A 26,366-nucleotide genomic window follows, 5' to 3' on the forward strand; every position below is an offset into this window, starting at 1 on the left:
TGAGAGTACAGAATACTAAAAAAATGATTAAAAAAATTATAATGTGCAATGTGAAAAAACAGTAATAATAAATGTATACAGGTACATGGTATTTGGTTTACTGCACAGTTGAACTGAGTATGTGTGCTTAAGGGTGAGACTGCTTTGAAAAGATGGCAGCAGTTGGAACCATTACATTATTTTTGGTTTTCATTTTTACCAGTGTCAAGGAAAAACACTGATAAACTTTGAATTAGTTTCCTGCCTAACATCAAACTGCAATGAAGATGGGGTTCTGTACAAGCTGTTGAACATACCAGAGTATTAAGCAGATAAAACACCACGTATCTCAGAGCTAAAAGCAAAATGGAAATTGAACGTTCATTCATCAGATGGACACAAACACCACTCAAAGTAAATAGTAGTGCTGCTCTGTGTCTGTTTGCAAACAAATTAGCTGTGCTGACTATTAATAGCATGACAATATGTGCATGTTGGGTCATGGGGTTGTTATGCTGCCCTCCAATGGCTAAAAAATAATTCAAACTGTGTTAATATGTTTGCTGGAGAGGGATAGATGGATGATGTGTGCCTGTCACTAGTGCTAAACACACTATATCAAGGACGCCGTCTGACAATGTCACAGTCCAGCAGCCTTAAAGAAGTAGAGCTCCAACTAAACAGACTGAAAAACCTGAAGTTTTCGCACGCAACCATTTCCAGTTATTTATCTGTATCACTGGCTGTTCCTGCCCTATGGCCACCTCTAACCTTTAGCAATGCCCGGTCCTTTCAAAAGAGTTTTCTTTCATCGTCTCGAATGAGTCAGAGAGCAGCGAGACGTTTGCCTTCACACCCTCCGTCTGCACGCAACGCTTGTCCATCTGTCATCCCTCCCTCCAGACACGCTGACAGACCAAACACTGGCTGCAGCTCTCACAACTGAAGGACTTCAACTATTTCGAGAAGGACGTTCACTTAAAGACAGTCCCATGGTACGGAGATTTATTGTACACGACTAAACTGGAATCCCTGCCTGTGTCTGTGTGGCAGCAAATGGATGCTGTGAGACAGACGGCAAAAGATCAAAATCCATCATAGGAGCTTCAGCAGAAATCAACTGGAGTTCTCTTGTAGGTTCTTCAAAGTACAATTACCATGATCTGAATGACTGAGAATCTACAGACATCAAAATCCTTCTTGGGAAGCATTTGAGTTCGGGAATATTAGATATGATGGAAGAACAGAGACAACAGCACTTAAGATTTGACTTTTTTTATGGCACCAATAACATGATTACAATGGGAGGACACAATTTGAAACCTAAATGACGATAGACTGTACAAGATTGTCGATACGAAGATTATCGATAAAATTTCGTATATTTTGTCAGCACGTATAAATACAGTATCTTACAATGACATGAAAGCAGTATTTGCTACACAGCTTACATTATGACTATAACACAAAATTCATTCATGCAGTATAATGCCCAATTATATGAAAAAATATACATGTCAAAAAGAAAATAAATTAGAGGCATACTTTCTTTTTCAATCTCTCTTCAATTTAGCATTTACAATGTTTCGTGGGCCGACGTGTTGCTCAACTTTTGCATGGTCCAAAGCACTCTCACTCTAAATCCTCTAACAGCTCCTATGATTTCAACACTAATGCCACTCCATTTAGATACTAGTGGTAAGTGCACATATACAGTCTGTCTATTGGCAGTCCATTAGCTTTTACACATAAAACTTTGACACATGAAAGAGTGAAAACTGATCATTGAAGTACCAGTGATTGGATGAAATGTTACTGTTTGGCAATGTCGACTTTGCCAGCAAGATGTTTTAAAGGAAAAAAGACAGGGAGAGGAAGAGAAATGCTATTTAAAATATGTTTTTGCAGTTAAAGCTGCTACTGGAGAGGCATTTAATTAAACGCAACAATTTACAGAGCAGAAAAAGCACACTTTCTTCTCTGTCCATGACTGAATTTAGTAGGTTTATGCAGGACGTAAGAGGGGAAACCTGATGGAAGGATGAACAAAGGAGACAATATGATTAAAATGTGTGCATTGTACACTGTTAATTTGGACTTTGACGCCTTCAGTAAGTGTCTGAATCGATTTTTGGACAGCCGCACACTGATTAAAATCACAGAAAGAACTTCACAGGTATTAAACTTTAGGGGACTTATAACTTAATAAAGAAGTAACGAGTAATATTTCATTTGCATGAATTTAAAGGTGGAGTATGTGATTCTGGAGAACAATTACTGATACATATATAGTATGTGCACACACATAACAACCAGACCACGAGGAGATGTTCACTGCATTTGATGGAAACTGCTTTGGATTAGAATTGCTGGCTCCACCTTTAAAGCTCCGACCTGCAGACCTACTAGTCCATCTGTGGAAGCAGATAACATGCCAGAGAATAACATGAAAATAAAAACAGGAGTATAGGAATTTGCTATAAAAATATACTGTATGTGTACATTGTCCTTCTTGAGTTGAAAGATTTATGTGCAAAAATAAATGCTGAAGAACAAGCACCGAAGTGACCAGGTGATGCCAATATATCACTTCCTGTCACATGGTTGTTTAAACACACCCTCGTAAAGTTCTCACAGTTGTGTTCAGCGAGCCGTACGAAAGGGGCGCAGGCTGAAACGTAATACGAATAGTCAAATCCATGGCAAGTGTATGGTTTCTTTCACATTTCACTGAAATACATTTCTGAACCTTTTATTTTCTTTTTTATGTTTAAACATTTGTGGGCAGAGTCACCCCGCTGTTTCTACCATACACATGGCGGCCTTTCAGCGAGCCATGTGTAACGCAAAACAGCTGTCAACTAAATCTTATCTTCGCATATCATTTTACAAAGTTTGCATGTAGCAGTCAGATTCACAGAAACAAGACGGACACCTGAGAAAAAGCAAAAGTCTGTGGATACTAGTTGGTTTTCTTTGAGGTTCTATTAAGGCTGAAAGATTTTATTGCAGGATGGTATCAGGAAACATCTCAAAATCTACCAGAACCTCAGAGAGCTTTTAATACACTGATACACGGAGCGATAAACGACAAATAGTCCTTCTAAGAAATGTACAAACAAAACGAGAAGAACAGTCAGTATGTGTTGAAAGAGAAAATCCAGGAAACTACTGCTCATTTTGCAGATTTAAAAACAATGTTTAGATTTTGGCTTTTAGTACCTATTTTAAAAAATAAGGGCATAAAACATTTTCCCAATTCCAAATCATTACTTAGAAAATGTTGCATTTCTAACTTGAGCTTTAGTTGATTTGCTAAACAGGAATGTCTGGCATCATTTATACAATGTTCTAATTGTGTTAGAACAGCAGCTGGTGGCCCTGTTTCCAGGTGTTTCCAGTTAAATTAGACGATTAAATCTCAAGCTCAGCGTATTAATGAGAATGACAAACTCTCTAGTTATCTGACCATTAAACTTACAAGAAAGTGACCGAAACATTATTCAAACAAACTGCCAGGAAGAGCGAAACACCTGTGGAGCTGCACTGTGCGAGTGTGGGCTTTCGATTAGCATTACCGTTAGACTAAACTGGAATCAAACAGGCCGAGGCCTAAAACGCAGACGCAAATTTAAGACAGATTTGTAGATGACAGTATTTGAAATTTCTCTCTCAACAAGATCATAAAAGTATTGTGAGACAAGTGAAGCAAAACATACATGATGCATATTCAGATTTTTGAATGCATCAAGAAATGATTCTAACTTATTGGCATTGTGCAGCACCGTGCTCGTCGTTGAGTGCTGTAATAATGATCAATATAAATTTCTGCCCCTAAACTTCAGACAAATACTGACGTTTGATTCAGTTTTATCCCATCATGCATCCCAACATTTAAACTTTTTCACATCTTCCGTTTATCTCAACAGGGTGACTCAGGGCTCTGCAGGGGATCCTAATACCTTTCTTAGAAACAAGAGACAACAGATGAGGCCTTCTCCTTTGTAACAAAACCAGGTGTGGAGAGAAGAGCACATGCAAAGCCTATTCCAATCCACCTCACGTCACATTGTGTTGAGCTGAGGACTTAAGAGTCTCATCCTGAACAATTTCAGACAAACTTCTTTCTCCTTTGAGCCCTCTAAGTCTGGAAACAGATCACCACGAATCTGCGACCTGTCTGAAGATCCAACAATGATCCATGAAATCTGGAAATCATTTCTTGAAGGCACCGATGTACATCGAAGCATTGCTGATGATCCCTTTGTGCTGTTGGCTACAGAGTGATATCCTTCATGGTGCTGTTTTTTTCTCCAGTCAGTGAGCATCAAACAAAGGCGGAAAGGGATGTGATGCAAAACAGAAAACGCCACCAGTTTCCAGAAAGTAAAGGCGCTTTCAATGACGGGACCTGTCGGTACTAACCAGAAAAGGAACAGATGGAGCGATCGCTGCTGCAATCTATGTTCTGAAAAATCACACCATAGCTTTGGCTAAAATGAATCCACTGAAGGAGATCCAAACTGTAGCTCAGTTTGACATCTGCTCTTTTTCACAAAGCACCGAGATAGCAGCTGGACATTCATCAGAGCAGCTGTCAGCCCGGTAGAAGCAAACACCAGCGGCTCTTGTCCTTGCTGAGGTTGTGGATACAGCGGAGTTTGCCATGATTTGTGTTTTTTTTTTTTCTTTCTGTGGCTCAGTTGGGCTGATGCCTGAGATACGCTCCGATATTTAGCTGTTACATTACACATAAGCTATATTTCTCTCTATAGATTACCCAGGGTGAAGTAGCATGCTAAATGCCATATAATCATTTATATACATAAGTAGCTATATTTGTAAGCCAAGTGTATTTCTACTGTTGCACAGGAGGTTGTGGTTGTGTAAAAAGTACTAAGAGAGTAGAGACAGATATATTATTTTAAGTTACCTCATACCTGCACAGTTTATTGTAGCTTCAAATAAGAGTTTTCATAGAATAAAGACTAGATTAAAACATATTTGGGGATTTTTTTTCTCATAGGTTTAAAGTGATCCAAATTGGCTGAAAATAAAGTCTTTCTTTCTTTACATTCTTCATCGTCCATGTCTTGAGTAAGTCCACACCGCATGTGTCTGCAGCAGAGTTGCACGATCCCAAACTTCTGTATGTGAATCTGCATGGTCTCTTGCATGTGCTTTCCTTGTTCTTTGCTCTGTATATCAGCTCTGTCTGGTACGAGTCTCTATGCACAGGAACATGTCCATGTAGAAATGTGAAACACCAAAGCTAGCCGCCTGCCTCGCTGCTAACACTGGTAGTGAATGTGCTGGTGCTGGTGCACTTTGCCGTCCACGTGCGAATGCGTGTGCGTGTGAATGTCCGTGTAGATCTTTGGGTAGACCTTTGGAGCCAATCCAGTGCCTCCCTGAGACAGGAGCAGCTGCTGATGGGCGATGTAGTCCTCGTAAGAAAGACAATCTTTATCCCCGTTGGCTGGCTGAGGAGCGACCGTCGGACAGGCTCGATCGCGATTGGCCACAGGCAGACGCTGAGCGGCGGGAAGAGCAGAGGAGGAGGATGAAGAAGAAGAGGAGGAAGAAGAAGAAGAAGAAGAGGAGGAGCAGGTGCGTTTTGACTGGCAGAACCAGAGGAGGGCAGTGCCTAAGATGAAGGCGACACCCGCAGGTATTCCGATAATGACGGGCCAGGGGAGGCTGGAGGAGGTTGCTGTGGGGATAGCGTTGGGTTGAGGCTTCCGATCTGCAATAGAGCGAGAGAGGAAGCTGTTTAAAACAACTGAAAATACATCATGATCTTCTAGCTAGAGGTTAAAGTAACACTTTACTTGGTATGTTATTATTTCAGCATTGTAAATCAACATGTTTGGTGAAAGTGTTAGCTGGTGACATCCCGCTCAATACTTAGAATAAAGGCATTTATCCAACCCAGTAAAAAATAACTTTAATAGATGCAACAATGCTTCACACAGAGGTGGGTCTTTGCTTGTCAGCTGTTTTTTCATAAAATATGAATTATAGGCTTATATCATCCACTGGAATGTAAAAGATGTGAAGGGATCGCAATCGTGACATTTCTACCAAATACTGATACAGAAATGGTGCCAAGTGGTGCACAAAAATTCACCATAACCCAAAAAATGAAGTGTTCGAAACACCAAATTACCTAAGGGACTACCCCAACATCCTTTTATTTTATGTGTCTCCCCCAATATTCAAATAAAGCCTTTGCCTGTGGCTGGTGACACTACCAAGACATACTGTATGTATGCTTTGTCAAGTCCCAGAGGCCAAGGTTAGCTAAACAGCTGAGGGGCTTCACAGTTTCAAAATACTTTGATTCACAGAGAACTCTCCCTGCATGTTACTTTTCTTCCGTTGCTTCCTCTGACCTGGCAGCACAGTGAGGTATGCACTCCTGAAGCTGTAGCCCATAGTATTGGCTCCCAGGCAGATGTACATGCCAGCATCTTCCTCCTTGGCTCTGGTTATGAGCAGCTTGTTGAGGTAAGATCCATCAGGACGCGACCAAACCTCCCCTGTAGGCAGGACCACAAAGCGATGGTCTCCCACCTTAAAACACATAAGGTTATTGAGTAATTCAGTTCAATACTAAAATACATCATTAGTCTGAGGGAATCTGGCAGTGGGTCCTTGTACCTCTATGGTGGAGTTAAATTTGTTCTCGTCTCCAGGTTCAACCCTTTTAAGCCACTGGATAACTGGCTTGACGTCACTGCGAACTTTACATTGGAAAGATGTGGTTCCTCCGTAGTCCACCGTGGTGTTGACGGGGTGGGTACCAGTCAGGATGGGTTTAGAGTTGGTGCGCTCTGGAATAAGAGACACAAAATGGTCAAACAGGCAGATAGACACAGAAAGACAAAATACATTCAATGTGTAGTAATAATACAGTCAGAAAATATGAATCCTTTGATTATTGTATTTTGTAAACTTGTAAAAACCAGCATTAAAACAGAAGAGTATATGCTCTTTTCTTGCAGGTTACGTGATCTTAATGAAACTAAAAAAGAATGTGTCAGAACAGAGAGTAAAAATATGATCTGAAGATGTTAACGGCTTTATTCAGCATCTCATCCTCCCTCTTTACTGTAGATACACATACAGATCCCTTTCCTTCAGCTCCCATTTCTTTCTCAGTTTATAAAGCAGAGACATATAACACTCTTTTTTTCCTCTTTTTCAGATCTGCTACAGGAACATAATCTGAACAGGTTAAATTTTTCTTTTCAGATTGACATTACTAGTCTCAAGCTTAGGCTGTATTTAGTTATGCAGCTATCAAGTATTTCAATAATCGAGCATTCTATTGATTATTCTGGCAATTAATTAATTAATTGACTGAGTAATCGTCTGTCTGTCTCCATTTTGCATTTAGCATGCACGATACAGCATCAAAAGAGGAAGTGAGCGCACTGTGCAACAGAAAGAATCGTCCAGGCAGACATCTGCGCTGTATCATATATATCTATATAGAACAGAGTAGATTTTATAAAAGGCTTGAGGAAGAGAATTTTAATAATCAAATTACTCAACGACTCATTTCAGCCCTAGCTGTATTACAGGTTCAATTAAAGATATTATAAAGTGAAAACTGCTTATTAAGGTGGCGATGTGGGAAAGTTGTAAATGCATGTATATCTCACAGCTTTCTTGGTTGTTTTCAGTGCATGCGCAGTGTTACAGACTTTGCTGCTCAGGTGTCATTTAACTATTTGAAAATGTTTATGTAGTCACACCTTGCGTTTGTAAAGACATGACAATACACTGGAAAGGAAGCTCACTACCGCAATTCATTCAGCTGACTTACAAAGATCAGAAAGGTGTGAAATCTGGGCTAATTTATGTTCCTGCTGTACTGGAACTCAAGTATGTCCATTTATCGATTGTATATGTTTTATTGGCTCTCTGACCTGGACTCCTTCTTTCCTGTTTTCTTTCCAACAGCTGTGAATGAATGACAGCAGATTGAATCTCCACTGATAGAGAAAAAGTCACATTTGACATAAGCAAGCAGCGGTTTGATTTACTTCCTTCTCATTTGTGTGTGCGTGACTGTGTGTGTGTGCATGTGTGAGAGTGTAGCCGCCTTTCAGGAAAGACTACAGCTGTAGTTTAATGTAGAACAGATGTGGCAAGTAAAGCGAGAGTCAAGAGAGCCAGTTTGAGCCTCTCAACAGAGCTATAACATTTATTTGCACACAGCTGAGCACACGCATACGCACACGTACACACCAATCCAACACCAACTCTCCACCAACTAGTTCAACATTAAATCATTCAGTGCCAAAACAGCTTTTGCAGCCTTCCTGCTACATCAAAAAACACCCACAGGTCATCATAACACACATTGTGCGCTCAACAGTAAAACCCGACCTTTTTAAGACTAAAACTGCCGCCAGCTCGCCTTCCAAACTGAAAATCCAGCTAAACATTTCTCGCCTGCTTGAATGATGTTTATTGACAACACTGGAGGAGAACACTGAATGGCACTAGGAGAAGGCTTTTAAAAGCTATTTTAAACTTGCTGCAGCTGCTAAACCTTAAAGACGTGAACGTAACAAGAAAAGATCTGCTGTCACGATTTTCACAGTATCTACCTCTTCTATCGCTACTACAGGTGAACACTTTGACATAGAGTAGTAAGAGAAATCTGCTGATGACTAAGATATACGACTTCAAGACTTTTACTCATCAAAGAACAAGTCTATACTCCTTTCCAAGAATAAGAGATTGCTCCCTGGCAGCAGACTCTCTGCCAACAAATCATTCAAATGCTTGAAAAGTTAATTATGGTGCTCTTGAGCATATGATCTTAAACGTTCTACATAATCATCGTATTGTGAGTCAGAATGGAAACAAAACCCATTTCAGACCCTGCTATTTAGGCACACAGGCCTCTCAGTAAAACAATAATAAACATACTGTGTAAAGCATAATGTATATTATTGTTTGGGTGAGAAGCATTCCTGCTGGTGCAGCACATACGAGCAGGAATGCTCAACAACTCACACATCATAATTCCACAAATGTTCTGTCCGATACGTCACGGCACGGAATGACCGCATGCAGCCACGTTTCACATATATTAAACATTTTTACAAGAACGTATTTAGGATGCTATGTCTCTTTAATGTAACACTGAACACACTGGATAAATGACTTAATCAGCTGACCACAAAAAAGGCAAACAAGCCACCATTTTTCTCGTTTGTCTAACCATAAATAGAGGTTCTTTGGGTTTTTGGCTGTTTGTTAGGCAATAGGAGTAATTTGTTGTGCCACATTGGACTCTGGGAACTTCATATGCCATTATATAAATTAAATAATAAATTGATTCACTGACTAATAATGAAAATGAAAAGTTAAGTGTCCATTGCTGTTCTACTTACAGTAAAAAAAACAAACAAACAAACAAACAAATTTGCCTTTATTTAAATTCATCCAGAGGCAACATTTCTTAATAAAAGTAGTTATTTCAAAGACTAGTAACATTCTGGAAGGAACAATGAAGAATTCTGAGGAAACTCAAACTCTATTGAATGCAATTTAAAGTATTTATTTTCTTATTACATCTAAGGTATTGTAGTTTAAGAGTGAAAATCCCAACCTGCTTAAAAGTATGTCTGTTCAAGCAAATAAATGAGTGATTTGAGAATGTAAATCTGAAAATTACACATAGAACTCTATACTTGCATTGCAATTACGAAATTATAATGTCTCTCTACTTTATTAAACCTGTTTGATATGGTTCGAATTGCTTTAATGCACCCCATAACGACAATGAGAAAAGACCCGTGATTATTTTCCCTAGTCTTGTTTATGATGACATTACAACTTTTTTAATACCTCCATGAAAAGTCTCAACCAGGACATTTCAACTAGTGGGTACCAAAGTTTAAAAATGTGGCACAGCATTACCTTTTTGTGGTTTGATAACTCTTAGCCCTCTAAAGGTCCAGATTGAGACCTAGTTTCTCTACAATGCACTTACGTATGACTTCCACTTTGTAGGTGGCGTTGATCTTTCCTGCTCTGTTGGAGACGTGACAGGTGTACTTCCCGCTGTGCTCCGGCGTCAGGTTCTTCAGACTCAGAGTCCACCTCTTCTTCTTCCCTTCTCCTCCTGCTCCACCTTCCTCGTCCATCAGCGGCCTGTTGTCCTTCAGCCAGATGATGTCGGGGCGAGGGTTACCGCTTGCCGTGCACTTCAGGCGCACAGAGCTGCCTACTGGGCGAGCGATGACACGTTTCCTCATCTTTGCTGGCTGTGTGAAACGTGGACTAACTGCAAGCATAAGAAGGAGAATTAGAACTAATGATGTTGACATCTAGTATTTGAAGAAGCATTATTGTGGTGCTGGCTATTTGTCAAATATAGGAGCTTGATTTCATGCTGCTCTGGATAAAAATCTAAACTAAAACTGCCACTGCAGAGGTAGATAACAAGAAGAAACTTCCTTTCTCCGTCACATTCAGCTGCAGGTGGGAAACAAGAAGGGTGGGAATGGAAAAAAAAAGAACAGACAGTTATTAGTAGAGGTAAACGGTTTATGGAGCAGGTTTATATTTACAAGCAGTCCTCTGTTCTTCAGACCACTGAAAGGAGAACAGATTGAGGAAAAAGGTGGAATTTTGAACATTCTTCTGTGACACTTTTATTAGACAAAAGGAGCAATCAAAGCCGTGTTATCTGAAAAGACTGTGACACAGAAAGAGGGTTCAGAAATGTTTCAGGCCTCCTGAGTTACAGTATTTATTAGCTTTCCATGTCAAAAAAGAAGAAGCTATACTTGCTACCAGTATGGAAAACTTTCAGCATTTTGATGACTGCCTTGATTTTACTTTTAACCTATTTTCTATCTCTATTCCTCCACATTTTTGGAACTGTAGCAGTAAAACTATGCTGCTGCAAAACACCAACTATCACAAGATGGAGCACTGTGTACTCTCCAAAGGGTCTTTGGGACTTTTAGAAATTCTTATTATCACTTGCAACGTACGCCTGTTTGTTTGGATTCATGAACTGTGTGTTTGCGTTTCCTAGTTACTAAATTGGATGTTTGGCTGTTTGAGCCCTTGTTTGTGCATGAAGGCATCTGCAGCAACTAATGTGATTACAAATATTCTGCAATGGTGCATAACCTTCCATTATGCATCATGAAATCAATTTCTTTTCAGTCACTTATAATCTGCATCTACACGCAGCTGAGTCTTTTTCACACCAGGCATGAATATGCTCATGAAAAAGACCTTGTTTTTACGCGTTACGACACAATAACATGTTTCTTTGAAGTTTGTGAACAAGAAAAATGGAATTTGGAACAAATTGATTAAACTCAGCATTTAAATAGATTTGAGGAAACTTAAGGCCCGAATGCATAACTTAAAAATGACATTTTTTACAGTGTGAGGAGCGACACACAGGCTGAGGTCACTGCCGCGGGCGGACCAGGAATTCCGTGTTGTGCTACAACAACAAATGGCAGCGTGCCTCTTGGTATATACAATCTAATTTACTGTAATAAACCATAATTGTTTTGTTTGAGAAACATTTTTGAATCACTTCCTCTTCCCCCTGACACAAAGCACTTCCATGACCTGGGACACACACACACACACAAACACATGCACAAACAGACACACTGAATTCCTTATTTTCCACTGATCAAGCTTCTCTCATGCCACATTTAGATGCTTCTTCTGCTGTAATAGTAGTATAAAGTCACAAAATAACTCTCTGACATCATTTTAAATACTGGGTCATGAATGTACAAGCCTTCAAAAGCTAAGCAGTGACTTAACATCACACCAAACATGCTTTAATCCATGCAAATACTCTCTTACAAAGCTTAAAATGCCAAGTTAACCCCATACGTCTATTCAAACATCCACAGCCCTCCACCAGATGCATAGCGAAACTCACTGAGCCATTCAAAGTTACATATTCCTCCTTACAAATAAGAAGTCTGGAAACCAGCTCAATCTAAATGCATGAGTCTTTTTACATGCACATATTCTCTTTAAGAACACAACAATCAGTGAGCAAAGACGGAAAAAACAATCCAGTAGGGAGGGAGGAGAGGAAATCATTCACAGGAGCGCTTGATTTTATGGCCCTTGTGTTCTCGCCACAGCAGATAGCCATCAACCGGGGCGATAAATCACCCTGAAACTACTGCAGTTGCATCTCTTTCTTTGGACACAGTTATTATTCCAGCTCTGGGTAAACAAACGGGAGAAAGAGTTACGTGACGGGTTTGTGAGCTCAAATTTGGAGATTTCACTTCAGCTGCATTACTCAGTGGAATATAGCTCTCTGCAGACAGGCCCGAAGCTGGGCAGGATGACAAAACAAACATACCGGAAAGGCTTTTAAGTCGCGGCTTTGTGCCCCCTGAGTCTGAGAAAAGCTACTGGACTACAGCTGAACTGTGACCAGACAGAGTCAATAGATCTAACAGAAAGCAGAGTGGATGAGACACTGATTCCTAGTTTAAGGTCTGGCTTTGATAATTACATAAATTCAGTTGATGCATGGGCTTAGGGTGAAATTAAACGTAAAGAGAACAGAGGAGCCAAAGCAAAGCACAGCTGAACAGGACTGGATGAAGCCTGGAGACGGAACATAGAAAGGTGTAACTGAAATCAACTGATTTATACTGCCTAAGCTGAACCAAATCAAACAAAAGTAAAGAAAAAAAACAGATGGAAAAAAGGGCAAGTGAAGTTCATGTCAAGGTTAGCACCTACAAAAGACTGACGGATTGCTAAAAAAAAGACAAATAAAATTTGAAGTGATGGCAGAAAAATTGAGAACAAAGAGAGAGAAAGAGGCTGAGTTAAAACAATAAAAAGTAAAGGTAAAAGAGGGGGCATGCGAGGAAGTCAAAAGAAAGAAAAACAGAGAGAGAGAGGAGATGCAAGGGCGAACTGAAAAAGCGGTGACAGAGAGAGGGAAGAGGGGAGAAGGTGAGAGCCAGAGTGAGCGAAAGGGCAGGCTTGTTCTGGGTCTCAGGGGCCACTTCAACGCCACACTTCACAGTGTAAAAATACTGCTGACCCTCCAACAGGCTGCCTTTGATCAGACGGTGTGCCAGAGACAGACCGAGAGGAAGAGAGGGAGTGTGAGAGAAACAGCCTTGTGAAATCCAGCACGGATTTTAGATACTAAGATAGTGGAGATTTTTACAAACTGAAGTAATTTTGTCTCGACTTGACTCCAGTAGTTCTGATGAGGATTTGAGCAGTGCTATAGTAAGAATTAGGATTACATTTATCTTTAGTTAAGGTGCAGATTTAGCTCAGGATTTGGACTTTGGTTAGTGTTTAATACACCTTATACTGTATTTCACCGAGACTTTACAATTGATTGTATTTCCGCCTCTGTGCAGTAAATATGGAGCCAAGAGGCAGTTAAACCCATGAACCCTGTTTTCAGGATAACTTTGCTACATTTAAGCTCTTATCTCGGTCATTATAGGGGCTACCCATACATGTTGTATCTTGTTTTTATCAGAATAGTCTAGACTACCCAGATCTTTCATCACGCTATGTGATAACACTTGCAGTTTTTTTTACATTAGCTTTTACATCAAAGAAAAAAAATGCATAATATGAAATCCTTACATTCTTACTTGCATATCAGAATGAAGCACTAACAGCACAGATATCTTTTCATAATTGTTTAGAGGAGAATGTCTGGAATCTGGTGATACTGGAGCCATGATGGTAGGACACTGCATGACTTCAAAATGCAAAAATATATGTCTAGTGCCTAACGGAAATACAGTCCCACACAGTTGCACCAACCCCCCACATGAGGTAAACTTTGGTTGTCTTTTCACCACAACTCTGCATCGTCGTTATCATTTCTATGAAAAGCCAAGTAATTATTTTATGTTTACTGCACATCCAAAGTGGGATGTAATGTCAGGAGTATGAAGAAATCAACTGTAATTTCAAAACCAGATTATTCTTTGACACACAGACAGAAACAACTATTATAATCGGAAAGACTAAATTCTGTAGTTAAATTATGTGCAGTACTTTGTCAAACAATAAGGACTTTGTGACTTATTCTAAGAAGCAGGAGTGAAAACTGATAAAGAAATGAGGAATTACTCTGCAGAAGTTTTCTGCAAAGCTTATTTAATTTTACTTATTCTACTTTCTTTATTTTAACATGCATCAACGTGGGACAGTTCATTTATGCGTATTTATTTATTCTTAACTATGTGAATGTATTTATGAGTGTTTCAATGTTTTGTTAACAATGAAATTCTTACCTGTATGTCTTGATGGATTGAAAGTAAGTTGGTTAAATTTAAGACTATTTTGTCTCCTGGTTTTTAATTAAAAAAAGGTCATTAAAGAAAAAACACATTTTATGGTGATAAATGTCTATTTGCTCAGCTAAACTGACACTGACATAAGAATGGTGTCAGTACAATTTTTTACTTGTAGAAAGAAAAGTGAATCAGTGTCTTATGGAAATGGTTGAATGGTTGGGCTGATAAGTGTGGTTAAGACGATTTATGGTCGTCACTGTAGATGACATGCAATAAAAGGTCCTTGTAAGACATAAGAACAAGAATGTATGTGAATACCGGTGTGTGCTTGTGTAACCAAAATCAGTGTGTTTGAGTGAGTACAAAGATAAATTTGTGAAACTAAACGAGAGTGCAGTATAAGAAAGTGTGCATCAACATTGCTGATAGACAAAAGAGAGAGAAGAGAAGGAGAAAGAGCTTTATAAAAGGACAACAAGCAAAGAAAGAACAATTAGGCTATGTGACAGGAGGGTCCAGGGAGCCTTGGGAGGGGGGGAAGGAAGGAATGTGTCCCACCAAATCACACCTAACACAAATAGATTGCTCTCCACTCTATCAGAGCCAATTACTTACACAAACAGCCACCCGTTGTGTGGCTGTGTGTGGGCTTATACCCTCACCTTCTCCAAAGTGCTTATTGTACAATCTGCTACCATACTTTTTAAAATGTTACACAGTCTCAGATATCTCAAGTGTCCCTTCAAGGCTTCTTTCTAATTTTCAAATGGATATGGTGATGAGATCAGAAGTAATGAGTGGTTACCCAGTTTCCCTGCCAGCTCTGGGGTGTGCTCAGAGTCACCGGTGGCTGCTCCCGCTCCATTTCTTGAACTGGAGTCATCTGATGGGAGAAAGAGAAAGAAAAGAAGAGTGATTGGTAAACTTGTAAATATATACTCACGTGTCATACTCAATTTTTATTGAAAATTGTTTCTACACCTATTTGTTGGAGTTAAACATTATTTTGTGCAAAAAGCTGAGTGTCAGAAGCTAAAAGATTAACATGAGTTGGAAAAAGGAGGGAATTTTTCTTTTTCTTTTTGTCAGCATCTGATAATTGTTTTATACGATGCAGCTGCTTCAGCATGGGGCCATGAGGTATGATTGCTCGTTAAACATAAAAATCAAGAAACTTTTGTTTGATTCCTGCAAATTGGAAGCAGGCTGCTACGGGGTAGAATGTGGATTGCAGAAGCATCCCTGTTATCGTTTCTGAAACTGTTCAAACTTCAAGGTTTTCAGGTAGAAGTTCTGCAAGAGTAAAAATGAAAATAAAAACAGGTGCATGAGCGGTTGAAAAAGCAGGCTGATGATGTGCAGACGGCTGACAAGTAGGTTTAAGTCAGACGACACACTGATAAAGTTACAGCTCTCTGAAACTGAATGTGTGAAAGTTTGGGAATGGGGATTTCTGTCATACCAATAATGCAGAGAAATAACTGCACAATGCACTGTGCCTCTGGATTCCCACCCCACCATGCAATTTTAAACAGCACAGCAACGGACCAGCAACCGCATTTCTTGTCAAACCAGAAAACCAAATGATAAATAATATGATACAGTATGTCTGTCCATTTGTGTCACTGTGCCAGAGGCCTGCTGCTGCAAATCACTGGCGATGAAAGCCATAAAATTAACGCTATTCAACAACCATGCCTCCACCCTTAACCCTAAAATGATTAACTCATGTGTAGGAGGAAGTACGGTCTTAAATTTTGTCCTCAAACATTATTGCAAAATGTTTTTTCAATCGATATACACTATGTACATTAAATCACACAATACAGTATAATATCGCCTTCACGCTGGTGTATTAGGTTTCATCCCTCAGCACGTCTTCCCACATTGATTATCAAAAAGATACAAACATCTGTCTGGACCTTCACGCTACGAACCACTTCAAGATGGAGCCAATGCAATCCAAGGGGCCCTTAAAAGGGATGGTGTGGAGGTAGGAGGGCTCGTACAGTCTAATATCAGGTCTGTCAAAATGCATGCGGTTAACTTGGCTTGAACCTGAGACTTCAACCAAAACCTGATGGTAGTTACTGAGGGAAAGAAAAAGGAACCAAACAGTCTCAGACCACCTGCAGAAAGTATGCGTGCAAGTGTGCACGTAATTGTAAATGGATATGTTTACCGTGCATGCCGGTACATATAACGATCTTTTTAGGATTTTAGAACAGAACCTGAAGGCGCCGAGCGTTTAATGCGGTGCCAAATGTCTTTAGAGCATCACTATTTGGATGATGGAATAAAGGATGTATTTGAAATGCAAATACGAGGCACGACTTGCATCCTCAGGGCTGGTATTAATAGCACACCGGCAGGCCACGTGGTGCAGGCCCTCTGTATGTGTGATATGAATTCCCCTATGGGTGTGTCAGTGCATGTGTGGGTGTGTGTGTGTGTTCTGGCATTATTTAACTAAATGGTAACTTGAGGTGCCGGTATTCCCGTCAAACTTCGCTCCTGTTTCTCCCTTTCGAGCCCCTCCCTTCATCCCTCCCTCCTGCCACATGCACGGCGAGTTCTGAGAAAGGGCAGCGCGTTTGAAGCAGAGTTCCATGGGGGTCTAACCTAAAGGGGGAACATGGTTTAGCACTCGTACCAGAAAGCAAACCCTTCCCCCTGCCGTGTGCGAGACTGTAAACCTCTCTTGGCAGACCTCCTGCAGACAGAGGCTGAACCGCTTCTACTGCCCACACAGTGCAGCCACGTATCGGCAGTTTCAAAGTATTTTCCCAAATCAAATCATATATCAACTGACATGCTGACTTTGTGTGCTCGAACGTGTGTGCACTCAAGTGTAAATACATAAATCAAAGAAGAGGTGTGTAAAGCTTGTATTTGAGTTTTTTCTTACTGTAAACATCATATTGATTTAGTGAACAGGAGGAAAAAAGCATTTTTTTTTTGCTCATTGTGGGCTAATTTTTCACTGCAATATTAAGTCACACACCTCATTGGAAACAGCACAACTATGGCTAGAAGTCAAGAGAACTCAAAAATGTCTTCAATGCAGTATGGCACAGTTAAAAAGCCACACACATTAAAAAAGCAAAAAAACAATAGTTGAATTTCTTTGAGTGTTACTACAAAACTTTTTAAAATGTGCAATCAACATGTCGACCTGTTTTTCAAATACCCACTAGGTGTCCTACATACTACAGACATCTTGCTACCTACGTTTCTAATTTGTTTCCATAGTGTTTCTTATCTGCTGCGTGTAAACACAGCCTGCAGTTCAGCCCAGTTCAGCTGAAAGTTCCCATAATTTGTGTCGCATGAGTGTTGGTTACAGTTGCATAACCAAAGTCTTCCTGAAAATTTTGCTTTTACAGACTCAAATTATGACAAAATGGTTTATTTTTTGGCAAATTGCAAGTGAAAACTAATTTGAATAAAATAACCCGATGTTAGGCTTAGATTAGTTCACAGACAGAGGCAAAACATCAGAAAATATCTGTTGTGTCATTCAACAATCAGCATGTAGCAGGAGTTGGTCCTTTCGATTTTCAAACAAGTCCAAATATGAATTCAGTGTTTCCAAAACCCACCTAATCTAATAACTTAATAACCAGAATCAGGACCCTGTTTGATCCAAAAATACACAAAGCCCGACAGTGGAAACCAGGCAATTGATACCAATACAGAGTTAATGTCTATCAATAAACACACAAAGTTGCACAGATGGCCTGCTGACTCCTCCATTATCACTTCAGCTTTGACTTGAAGAGGAAGCTTTTATCTAAAGATGTTCAGAGAGCAGAGAGAGCGTACTGAATATGTGTGGTCTGGCTAATTATAGCAAACTTAACACTATGCTACTACATGCCCAATACTCCTGCTATAAACATCATTGCTTTACATATATATAGATACATATTGTTTTGGATGCGACACCTTTTAAACTCTTCCTGCCCTTTCGTTAGTGAAACTGTAGATGTATCTTCCAGTGTGTAACCTGCAATCTGTCAGCATGTTCGACATCCAGGCTTTAGAAAATGTTGGTGCCAGTGGAGCCAGTTTTACAGCTTTCTTCAGCTCCGTTATACGAGTGAAGGGTTGGGGGTAACGTTTGGCTGTTTGTTTCAAGTTGAACACACACATCGTAGAAAACGTATACCCTCCCCGCTTCAGCTGTTTTTAATAAACAAAATGTTTTCTTCTGATCTTGTTCCACCTTCTAATGTTCAGCCAGATACTTTGCCTGGTGCCTACAACAACTAATACACACTTGCTCATACACATTGTCGAAAATACCCTTTTTCAACAGCAACTGCGCACATGATGTGGGTCAAAAAACACATGTTCAACTTTTATTAGACCCATTCATATCAAACTGCCTGTTGATCGTCAAATTGACGTCTTTGCCCTTCATGCAAGACTGTAGGTCCAACTCAAGTCCTCTACAGAATTATCCATGTCTGTCTCTGTCCAGCCCTGCATCCAATACTCTGACAATGAACTTGTAAGCTTTGGGGATGCCATTTATGAAACAAATCCACCATCGTCATCCAATTCTGGTTGAGAGGGAGATGGTGAGAGCCGGTCAGTTGACTTTTGCTGACCCATATAGATGGTCCCCCTACATGGGCTCAAGGCAGCTGTATACTACCTTGACCGGTTGGGATGAGAGTGGTGGTGAGGGGTGATGACCAAACTGAGACAGATCACATGTAAGGCATTGAAAGGAGGCAACATCAGTTAAATACACACAATACATTCACCAGTGAAGCTGCTCCTGCTGGCCACACAACAACACGAATATATTCATCGACAAATTGGCATGGCAACATCAAACTTTATCTGGATGCTTCTTGGGGAATGATGGAACACAGATGCCAAAAGTTTGAGACAGTTCAGACTGACTTAGATGAATTCTGCCAACTTGTAATTCACTTTGAACAAAAAAATGTGTAACTAATCAAGTTATGAGTCATTGCTTTATCTTTTTTGAGGGATAGCAGATAGAGAGTGAACTCGCTCTTTACAAAATGACATTTCTTGATAACAAAACTGCATTCTTGGTTAAATTTTAATGAATTTGTTTCTGGTGTAAGCATCTGAAATCAACACATCTTTGTCATTCATTTTATTCGATTTTTGCCACTCTTTTTTAGCCAAACAGTCATATATATAAGATGAGGAGGGACTCATCACCCCGATAAATGGAGGAGAAGCTTTGTACATGTTGTTAAACTGACATATTTTAAGGGACGTCATGACATTTGAATTTTAGTGCCTAATCTTAACTAAACTTCTACATGTACTTATCAGTGTAGAAGTCTTATCAAAAGCTTGATTCTTCTAAACTTAACCACATAGTTTTGCTGTCCAAATTAAACCACACAGTGAGTGAAAGGTGAAAGTAGACCTAACCCTATAACAGTCCTACATGGCCTAGTTTTGTGCCAACTTATGCCTACATCCTCTCCTCCTACCTTCTTCCACAGACTTTGTGGCTCTTTCAAGTTGGAAGTCTTTTCTGGTGGGTTTTAATCTGACTAGTAGCTGATAAACAAGTAAAAGCAAAGACAAACAAACATAGTGTGCCTTCTTTCAAACAACTGAAAGCAGATCTGGAACAAACAATGAAGTAAATATGAACAAAAACTCTCAAAAACACAAACACCATATCATTTAATGTTGTAGATTTGCCCTGTCTTTTGCTTTTCCATCTATATTTGGACACGTTTCTTGTTAATACTACATGTGTAACTATTATCTTTAATCCTGTCCCAGCTTTATCGTTCTTAAGATTTACACTCATTGCAAAAGATGTTATTTTTATGTCTATGCAGGCACTGAATATAAAGACTTTAAATGTCCCCTAAAAGCACACAATTTGCAAAGTAAAAACATGTGTTCAAAACTGCAAGCAGTATAAAGTAATTTGCCATCATACTTTTATTAGTCATGAGTGTTGTGCTCCTCTCCTCACGCTTGTACTTTCCATCCCCTTTGTTTCTTTTCATTTGCCCCTCTCTTAATCTACGGGGGGGGAAATGGCTCAACAGCGTGCTACATTTCACACATTCACTGGCCGGGTACCCCTGCGTGAGTCTGTGTGTGTATTTGTGTAACCTCTTCTTGTATTTGCTTATAGGTCTGCAGAGAAAAAGGCAGCAATTGGACGTGAGCACGCTCAGAAATATGAGTCTCCACAGTCCAGTGTGTGTCTGTGTTTGTATCTATGAGGGTGTCCGGGGGGCAGTGTTTTCCTAAAGGGTCATGTCCTCCCAGGTTTTAATATAGAGACACTGGATATGTGGACAGAACCTCAGTGTGTGCAAGTGTCAAAGCTGATGTGAGTGTGCACATGAGGGAGAGAACGAGATGTTTCTCTGTCAGCTTCTACTGACCGCCGGTTGTTGCAGCATCGGGCGCCAAAACCAGCAGCCCCGAAGTGAGTTTGTGTATCCGACAAACCCTGTAAACCACTGTTAGTCCTCTAAAATTGAACATGGTCACAGATTCAGGCTTTACATAGCCACAGCTGCCTTCACAGACTCACTGGTTTACTTCACAATTCAGACAGGAGCTACCACATCGAACAAGTTTGAAAGAAGACGCATTGTTCAGTTAAACCTGCATCCCAGGAGGGTTTATTTTTGCTCAAGCGTTCTTTGAATAGTTAGTGGTTTGCAGTTTTGACCAAAACACGAATTTAACCACACTGCATGCTGGTTAAGCCCAGAAATACCACAAAGTAATCTTCAAACTTTATATAGATTGTTATTTGGCTCCAACTTTAATTTGATAAACACTGTGAACAAACATATTGTAGCAGACTATCTGACAATATACTTGTTTGCCTGAAGTGCAAAGTTGATTCTTGATCAGGGGAAATATTATCTGAGAAAACAGTATGAGCACATAGTCCATTTATTAGCTGTAGCTTCCAATCATATCTGAAAGCTTTTGAACATTTCATGCTATTTTCTTCAACAGATGTAGTTTGTTTTGGTATTCTGAATATGAGACTTATAAGACCTTTGATCCATGTTGCCTTAAAAGCTGAAACTTTCACTTTTCAAACAGGTTTTTGTGGGTTTATTCTTTTGCTTTTTCACCTATTAATACTGCTGTACAAATAATCAATTTGGAGTTTTGAAGATGGTAACTAAAAGCCACTATTACAGAAGAGGCTCTTCATCACAATTATCAGAGTAGATTTTGCACTTCAAACATTAAGTAATACATTTTAATGTTTTAGGAGAAGCGGTTCTGTGCCTCATCTAAAGTAAAAATCTTCATTGTTGCTATTGCCTGTATATGACAGTTTTGACAGGAATTTTCAAAGTCTCAGACTTTATTTAGCAGAATAGCTCCACAAAAAAAGAGAAAACACAAGTCAGTGGGCCTTTAAATCTGGTTAACAAGTAAATCCCGGATTACTATTCTGAAAGAACATGCGTAAGAGGGTAAACTTAATAATTCATGCATTTGGGTGTCCGAAAGCTGAACTCTCAGTACAGTTCTGCTAGGATCTATCCTCCAAACCAATATACTATGGCAACCGGCAGAATAAACATCATTTGTCCCTCAGCAGTTGGTTGACTTGTCAGCTCACTGACCCCCTACTAAAACAGACACTGTCATTATAAATCCATCAGTTCAATGATACTCTCAAAACAATCAAACCATATGTGGCGTGCTGCTTTTTTAGTCTAATATGTAATGCAGGTAATGGAATAACACAAGATCTCACATTTTTAGCTTTTTTATCTGGAAAAATAGAGAGAAAGACAATCCAAAATCTCTCTCTCTCATTACAATCATGTTTGTGTGCCTCTCTTTCACAAACTATTGCACCACAATTGTCCGGCCTTTTGACCCCTCATTCCAAAGACATTTTTCTAACCAGCAACAGTCAGTTTTAAGAACATTTATACAGATTTTATTGCAGTGTGTTGCAACATAGCACGGTCTCATTGTAATAAATGGATTGATTTACACACTGTAGCACCAGATACCAGCTCTGGATACTCAGTCTGCACTAAGGGGTTCTGTTTAAATATGTAATTAGCAGCTCATGTAACGCTCCGTCATCAGTAAGTGTAATATACAAAACCTGGGAACAGCCAAACCTGACCACAGATATCAATCCAAAAGTTATCCGTTTAATCGTTAGTCTTCATTAGCCAAAAAACTAAGTCAATGAGGCAAAGCATTAGCACCAGAGTTCAGGTTTATAATACCATCCATCTATACATCTATTAATCAGTTTTCTTCCACTTATATGAGGTTGCATTTGAAGCATACATCCCTCTCCCCAGCAGCATTTTCCAGAATTCCAAGGTCTCACCAGGTAAGATAAGATAAGGTAATCCCTCCTGAGAGTTCTGGGTCTACCCAGAGCTCTTCTTCCATTTAGATGTGCCCTGAAAACCTCCAAAGGAAGACACTTAGAGGACATTTTAATTAGATGCCCAAATCAGCTCAGGTGGCTCCTTTTGATTAAGAGATGTAGCGACTCTCCTCTGAGCTCCTTTACCTTTAGCTAAGGCTGAGCCCAGTCAGTCACACTATGGAGGGAACCCATTTTGGCAACTTGTATCTGTGATTTCATGCTTTCGGCCTTTTGCGATAAATCATTGTTAGAACGTAAAGCGACCAATAAATTGAGAGCTTTGTCAGCTCACTCTTCACCAAGATGCCCACACTGATGCTGACGCTGCACATCTGTCCACCTCAGGCTCCATTTTCCCATCACTTGTCAACAAGAACCTCAGATACATAAATCCTTCACTTGGGGCAGCAACTCACCCCCAAACCAGAGGGAGCAATCCAATGGTTTCCAGCAGAGAACCGTGGCCGCAGACTTGGACGTGCTGACTCTCATCCTGCTGCTGCTTTACACTCGGCTGCCAACCACTGGCTGTGCAGCAAACGTCGCAGTTTGATGAAGCCAACAGAACTATATCATCCGCAAAAAAGCAGAAACACAACTCTGAGGATCCTAAACCAGGTACTTGAGGCCTAGAATAACTACCCTGTGGTTGTATTTCACCACCAACCAGTCAAGTAGTAGTTTACATCCGGGTCATTCCAGGTGAAATGACCAGATATTCCTTGGGGGTGTTGCTGCACCATCTTCAAATTAGTCCTAAATTTGTATGCCATTAGATAGTCACAAAAGTACTTTCTATGCAAAATTGTAGGGCTGGGCGATATGACGATAGATATCGTCTGAACGATAGAAAATGTCTATCGTTTTATGTGAAGATCCTATCGTTTATATCGCAGTGTCGCAAAACACGCTTTACGGCAGTATTTTATGTCACCGGCGTGCCTTACGGCAAGCCCAGACACGCAGCAGTGTTGCCAACTTAGCAACTTTCTCGCTAAATCTAGCGACTTTCCAAAGCGTCCTAGCAATTTTTTTTTTGTCAAAAGTGACTAACAACAAATCTAGCGACTTTTTGTGCCGTTTTGGAGACTCTGACAGGAAAACTCGGATCATTCTGCAGTTACTGTCCTCAACAAGCAGCAGGTGCTGCTGTGAGCTCCTCCCCGTCCCAAAGCACAGGCTGTCAGTCCAGTAACCCCGCAGCAGTCCCAGTGTCTGATTAGAGGAGATCCATATCACTCCGCGGCCAGACGGCAGGTGAATCGCGCATGCACAAAGTCACTACAGATCCCATCCAGACTTACGGAGCGGAATATAAATGAAAATGTTTTCTTCACTCTCATACTAAAATAAACCACATCATTTATCCTCTAGTTCAAAAACATATTTTGGGTGTTTTGTACTCACTTTTTGGTCTCTTCCACAACGTTATTCCTCTCTCCTACAACGTTGATTACAATTACATGCAAACTGGGAAATATGCAAACGAACAACCAGCTCAAACCGATGAGCTTGTACCTAAAAGAGGGGGAACTTCTGTCATATGGCGGTGGTTTGAATTTTAAAAGACCGACAAGGATCAGACTACTGTACTTTGTAAGGTATACCGCTGCCCGGTCCCATTCATTCATTGAATTTACCAAAAATATGCTATATCGTTATGTATATCGTATCGGGATATAAAATAAGCTCTATCGGGATATAAAATTTTGGTCATATCGCCCAGCCCTATCCATGTCTGTCTGAACTTTATCTTTAAAATGTATTCAGTTTATCATTTTATTCTATTTGACATTTGTGAAATTTGGAGAAAACTGTCTCTAGATGTTCAGGAGATATTGCGTTTGCAGGAATGGGACTGGCAGACATACACACGTGGACAAAATTGTTGGTACCCCTCAGTTAAAGAAGGAAAAACCCACAATTCTCACTGAAATCACTTGAAACTCACAAAAGTAACAATAAATAAAAATTTATTGAAAATTAAATAATCAAAAACAGCCATCACTTTTGAATTGTTGATTAACATAATTATTTAAAAAACAAACTAATGAAACAGGCCTGGACAAAAATGATGGTACCTCTATAAAAGATTGAAAACTATTTGACCAGAGTGACATGATTAACTCAGGTGTGTCATTTAATTGACATCACAGGTGTTTCCAAACTCATAATCAGTCAGTCTGCCTATTTAAAGGGAGACAAGTAGTCACCCTGCTGTTTGGTGAAAAGGTGTGTACCACACTGAACATGGACAACAGAAAGCGAAGGAGAGAATTGTCCCAGGACATCCGAAAAAAAATGATAGACAAACATCTTAAAGGTAAAGGCTATAAGACCATCTCTAAACAGCTTGAAGTTCCTGTGACAACAGTGGCTCATATTATTCAGAAGTTCAAGACCCACGGGACAGTAGCCAACCTCCCTGGACGTGGCCGCAAGAGGAAAATTGATGACAAATTGAAGAGACGGATCGTTGGAATTGTATCCAAAGAGCCCAGAGCAACCTCCAAAGAAATTAAAGGTGAACTCCAAGGCCAAGGTACATCAGTGTCAGATCGCACCATTCGTCGTTGTTTGAGCCAAAGTGGACTTCATGGGAGACGACCAAGGAGGACACCACTGCTGAAAAAAACTCATAAAAAAGCGAGACTGGAATTTGCAAAAATGCATGTTGACAAGCCACAAAGCTTCTGGGAGAATGTCCTTTGGACAGATGAGACCAAACTGGAGCTTTTTGGTAAGGCACATCAACTCTATGTTCATAGACTCAAAAACCAAGCATACGAAGAAAAGAACACTGTCCCTACGGTGAAACATGGAGGAGGCTCAGTAATGTTTTGGGGCTGCTTTGCTGCATCTGGCACAGGGTGTCTTGAAAGTGTGCAAGGTACGATGAAATCTGAAGACTATCAAGGCATTCTGGAGAGAAATGTGCTGCCTAGTGTCAGAAAGCTTGGTCTCAGTCGCAGGTCATGGGTCTTCCAACAGGACAACGATCCAAAACACACAGCCAAAAACACCCAAGAATGGCTGAGAGAAAAGCGTTGGACTATTCTAAAGTGGCCTTCTATGAGCCCAGATCTGAATCCCATTGAACATATGTGGAAGGAGCTGAAACATGCCATTTGGAGAAGACACCCATCAAACCTGAGACAACTGGAGCTGTTTGCTCATGAGGAGTGGGCCAAAATACCTGTTGACAGCTGCAGAACGCTCATTGACAAATACAGAAATCGTTTAATTGCAGTGATTGCCTCAAAAGGTTGTGCAACAAAATATTAAGTTATGGGTACCATCATTTTTGTCCAGCCCTATTTCATTAGTTTGTTTTTTTAAATAATTATGTTAATCAACAATTCAAAAGTGATGGCTGATTTTGATTATTTAATTTTCAATAAATTTTTATTTATTGTTACTTTTGTGAGTTTCAAGTGATTTCAGTGAGAATTGTGGGTTTTTCCTTCTTTAACTGAGGGGTACCAACAATTTTGTCCACGTGTGTACATAGGTAACTTATGAACAACACAAAAACATAATGTCTCTCCACCTGTCACCAGTGGAGGCATAACAATATTTGTCAAAATCAACCTTTTTCTCCTGTGTGATTTCATATCAATCCATATCTGCCCTTTTCTGTTTAATACAATAAAGAGTTCTAGATGTTAAGT

The 26,366-nt window shown here is 39.9% G+C and overlaps 1 protein-coding gene across 1 annotated transcript in view; it reads right to left on the reverse strand.

Annotated features, from left to right (window-relative positions):
- Positions 1 to 1,238: 1,238 nt before the first annotated feature.
- fgfrl1a (fibroblast growth factor receptor like 1a) overlaps positions 1,239 to 26,366 on the reverse strand; it is an 80,176-nt gene continuing 55,048 nt past the window's right edge. Inside the window, exons 4-8 of the mRNA XM_022199187.2 lie at positions 15,100 to 15,177; positions 9,998 to 10,291; positions 6,643 to 6,815; positions 6,375 to 6,555; positions 1,239 to 5,725 (exon numbers count right to left, since the gene is read on the reverse strand). Coding sequence (XP_022054879.1) covers positions 5,271 to 5,725; positions 6,375 to 6,555; positions 6,643 to 6,815; positions 9,998 to 10,291; positions 15,100 to 15,177 — 1,181 coding nt within the window. The 3' untranslated portion in view covers positions 1,239 to 5,270. The remainder of the gene's footprint in view (positions 5,726 to 6,374; positions 6,556 to 6,642; positions 6,816 to 9,997; positions 10,292 to 15,099; positions 15,178 to 26,366) is intronic.

The sequence above is a fragment of the Acanthochromis polyacanthus genome, chromosome 10 (genome assembly GCF_021347895.1).
Source record: "Acanthochromis polyacanthus isolate Apoly-LR-REF ecotype Palm Island chromosome 10, KAUST_Apoly_ChrSc, whole genome shotgun sequence".
Classification (NCBI taxonomy): domain Eukaryota; kingdom Metazoa; phylum Chordata; class Actinopteri; family Pomacentridae; genus Acanthochromis; species Acanthochromis polyacanthus.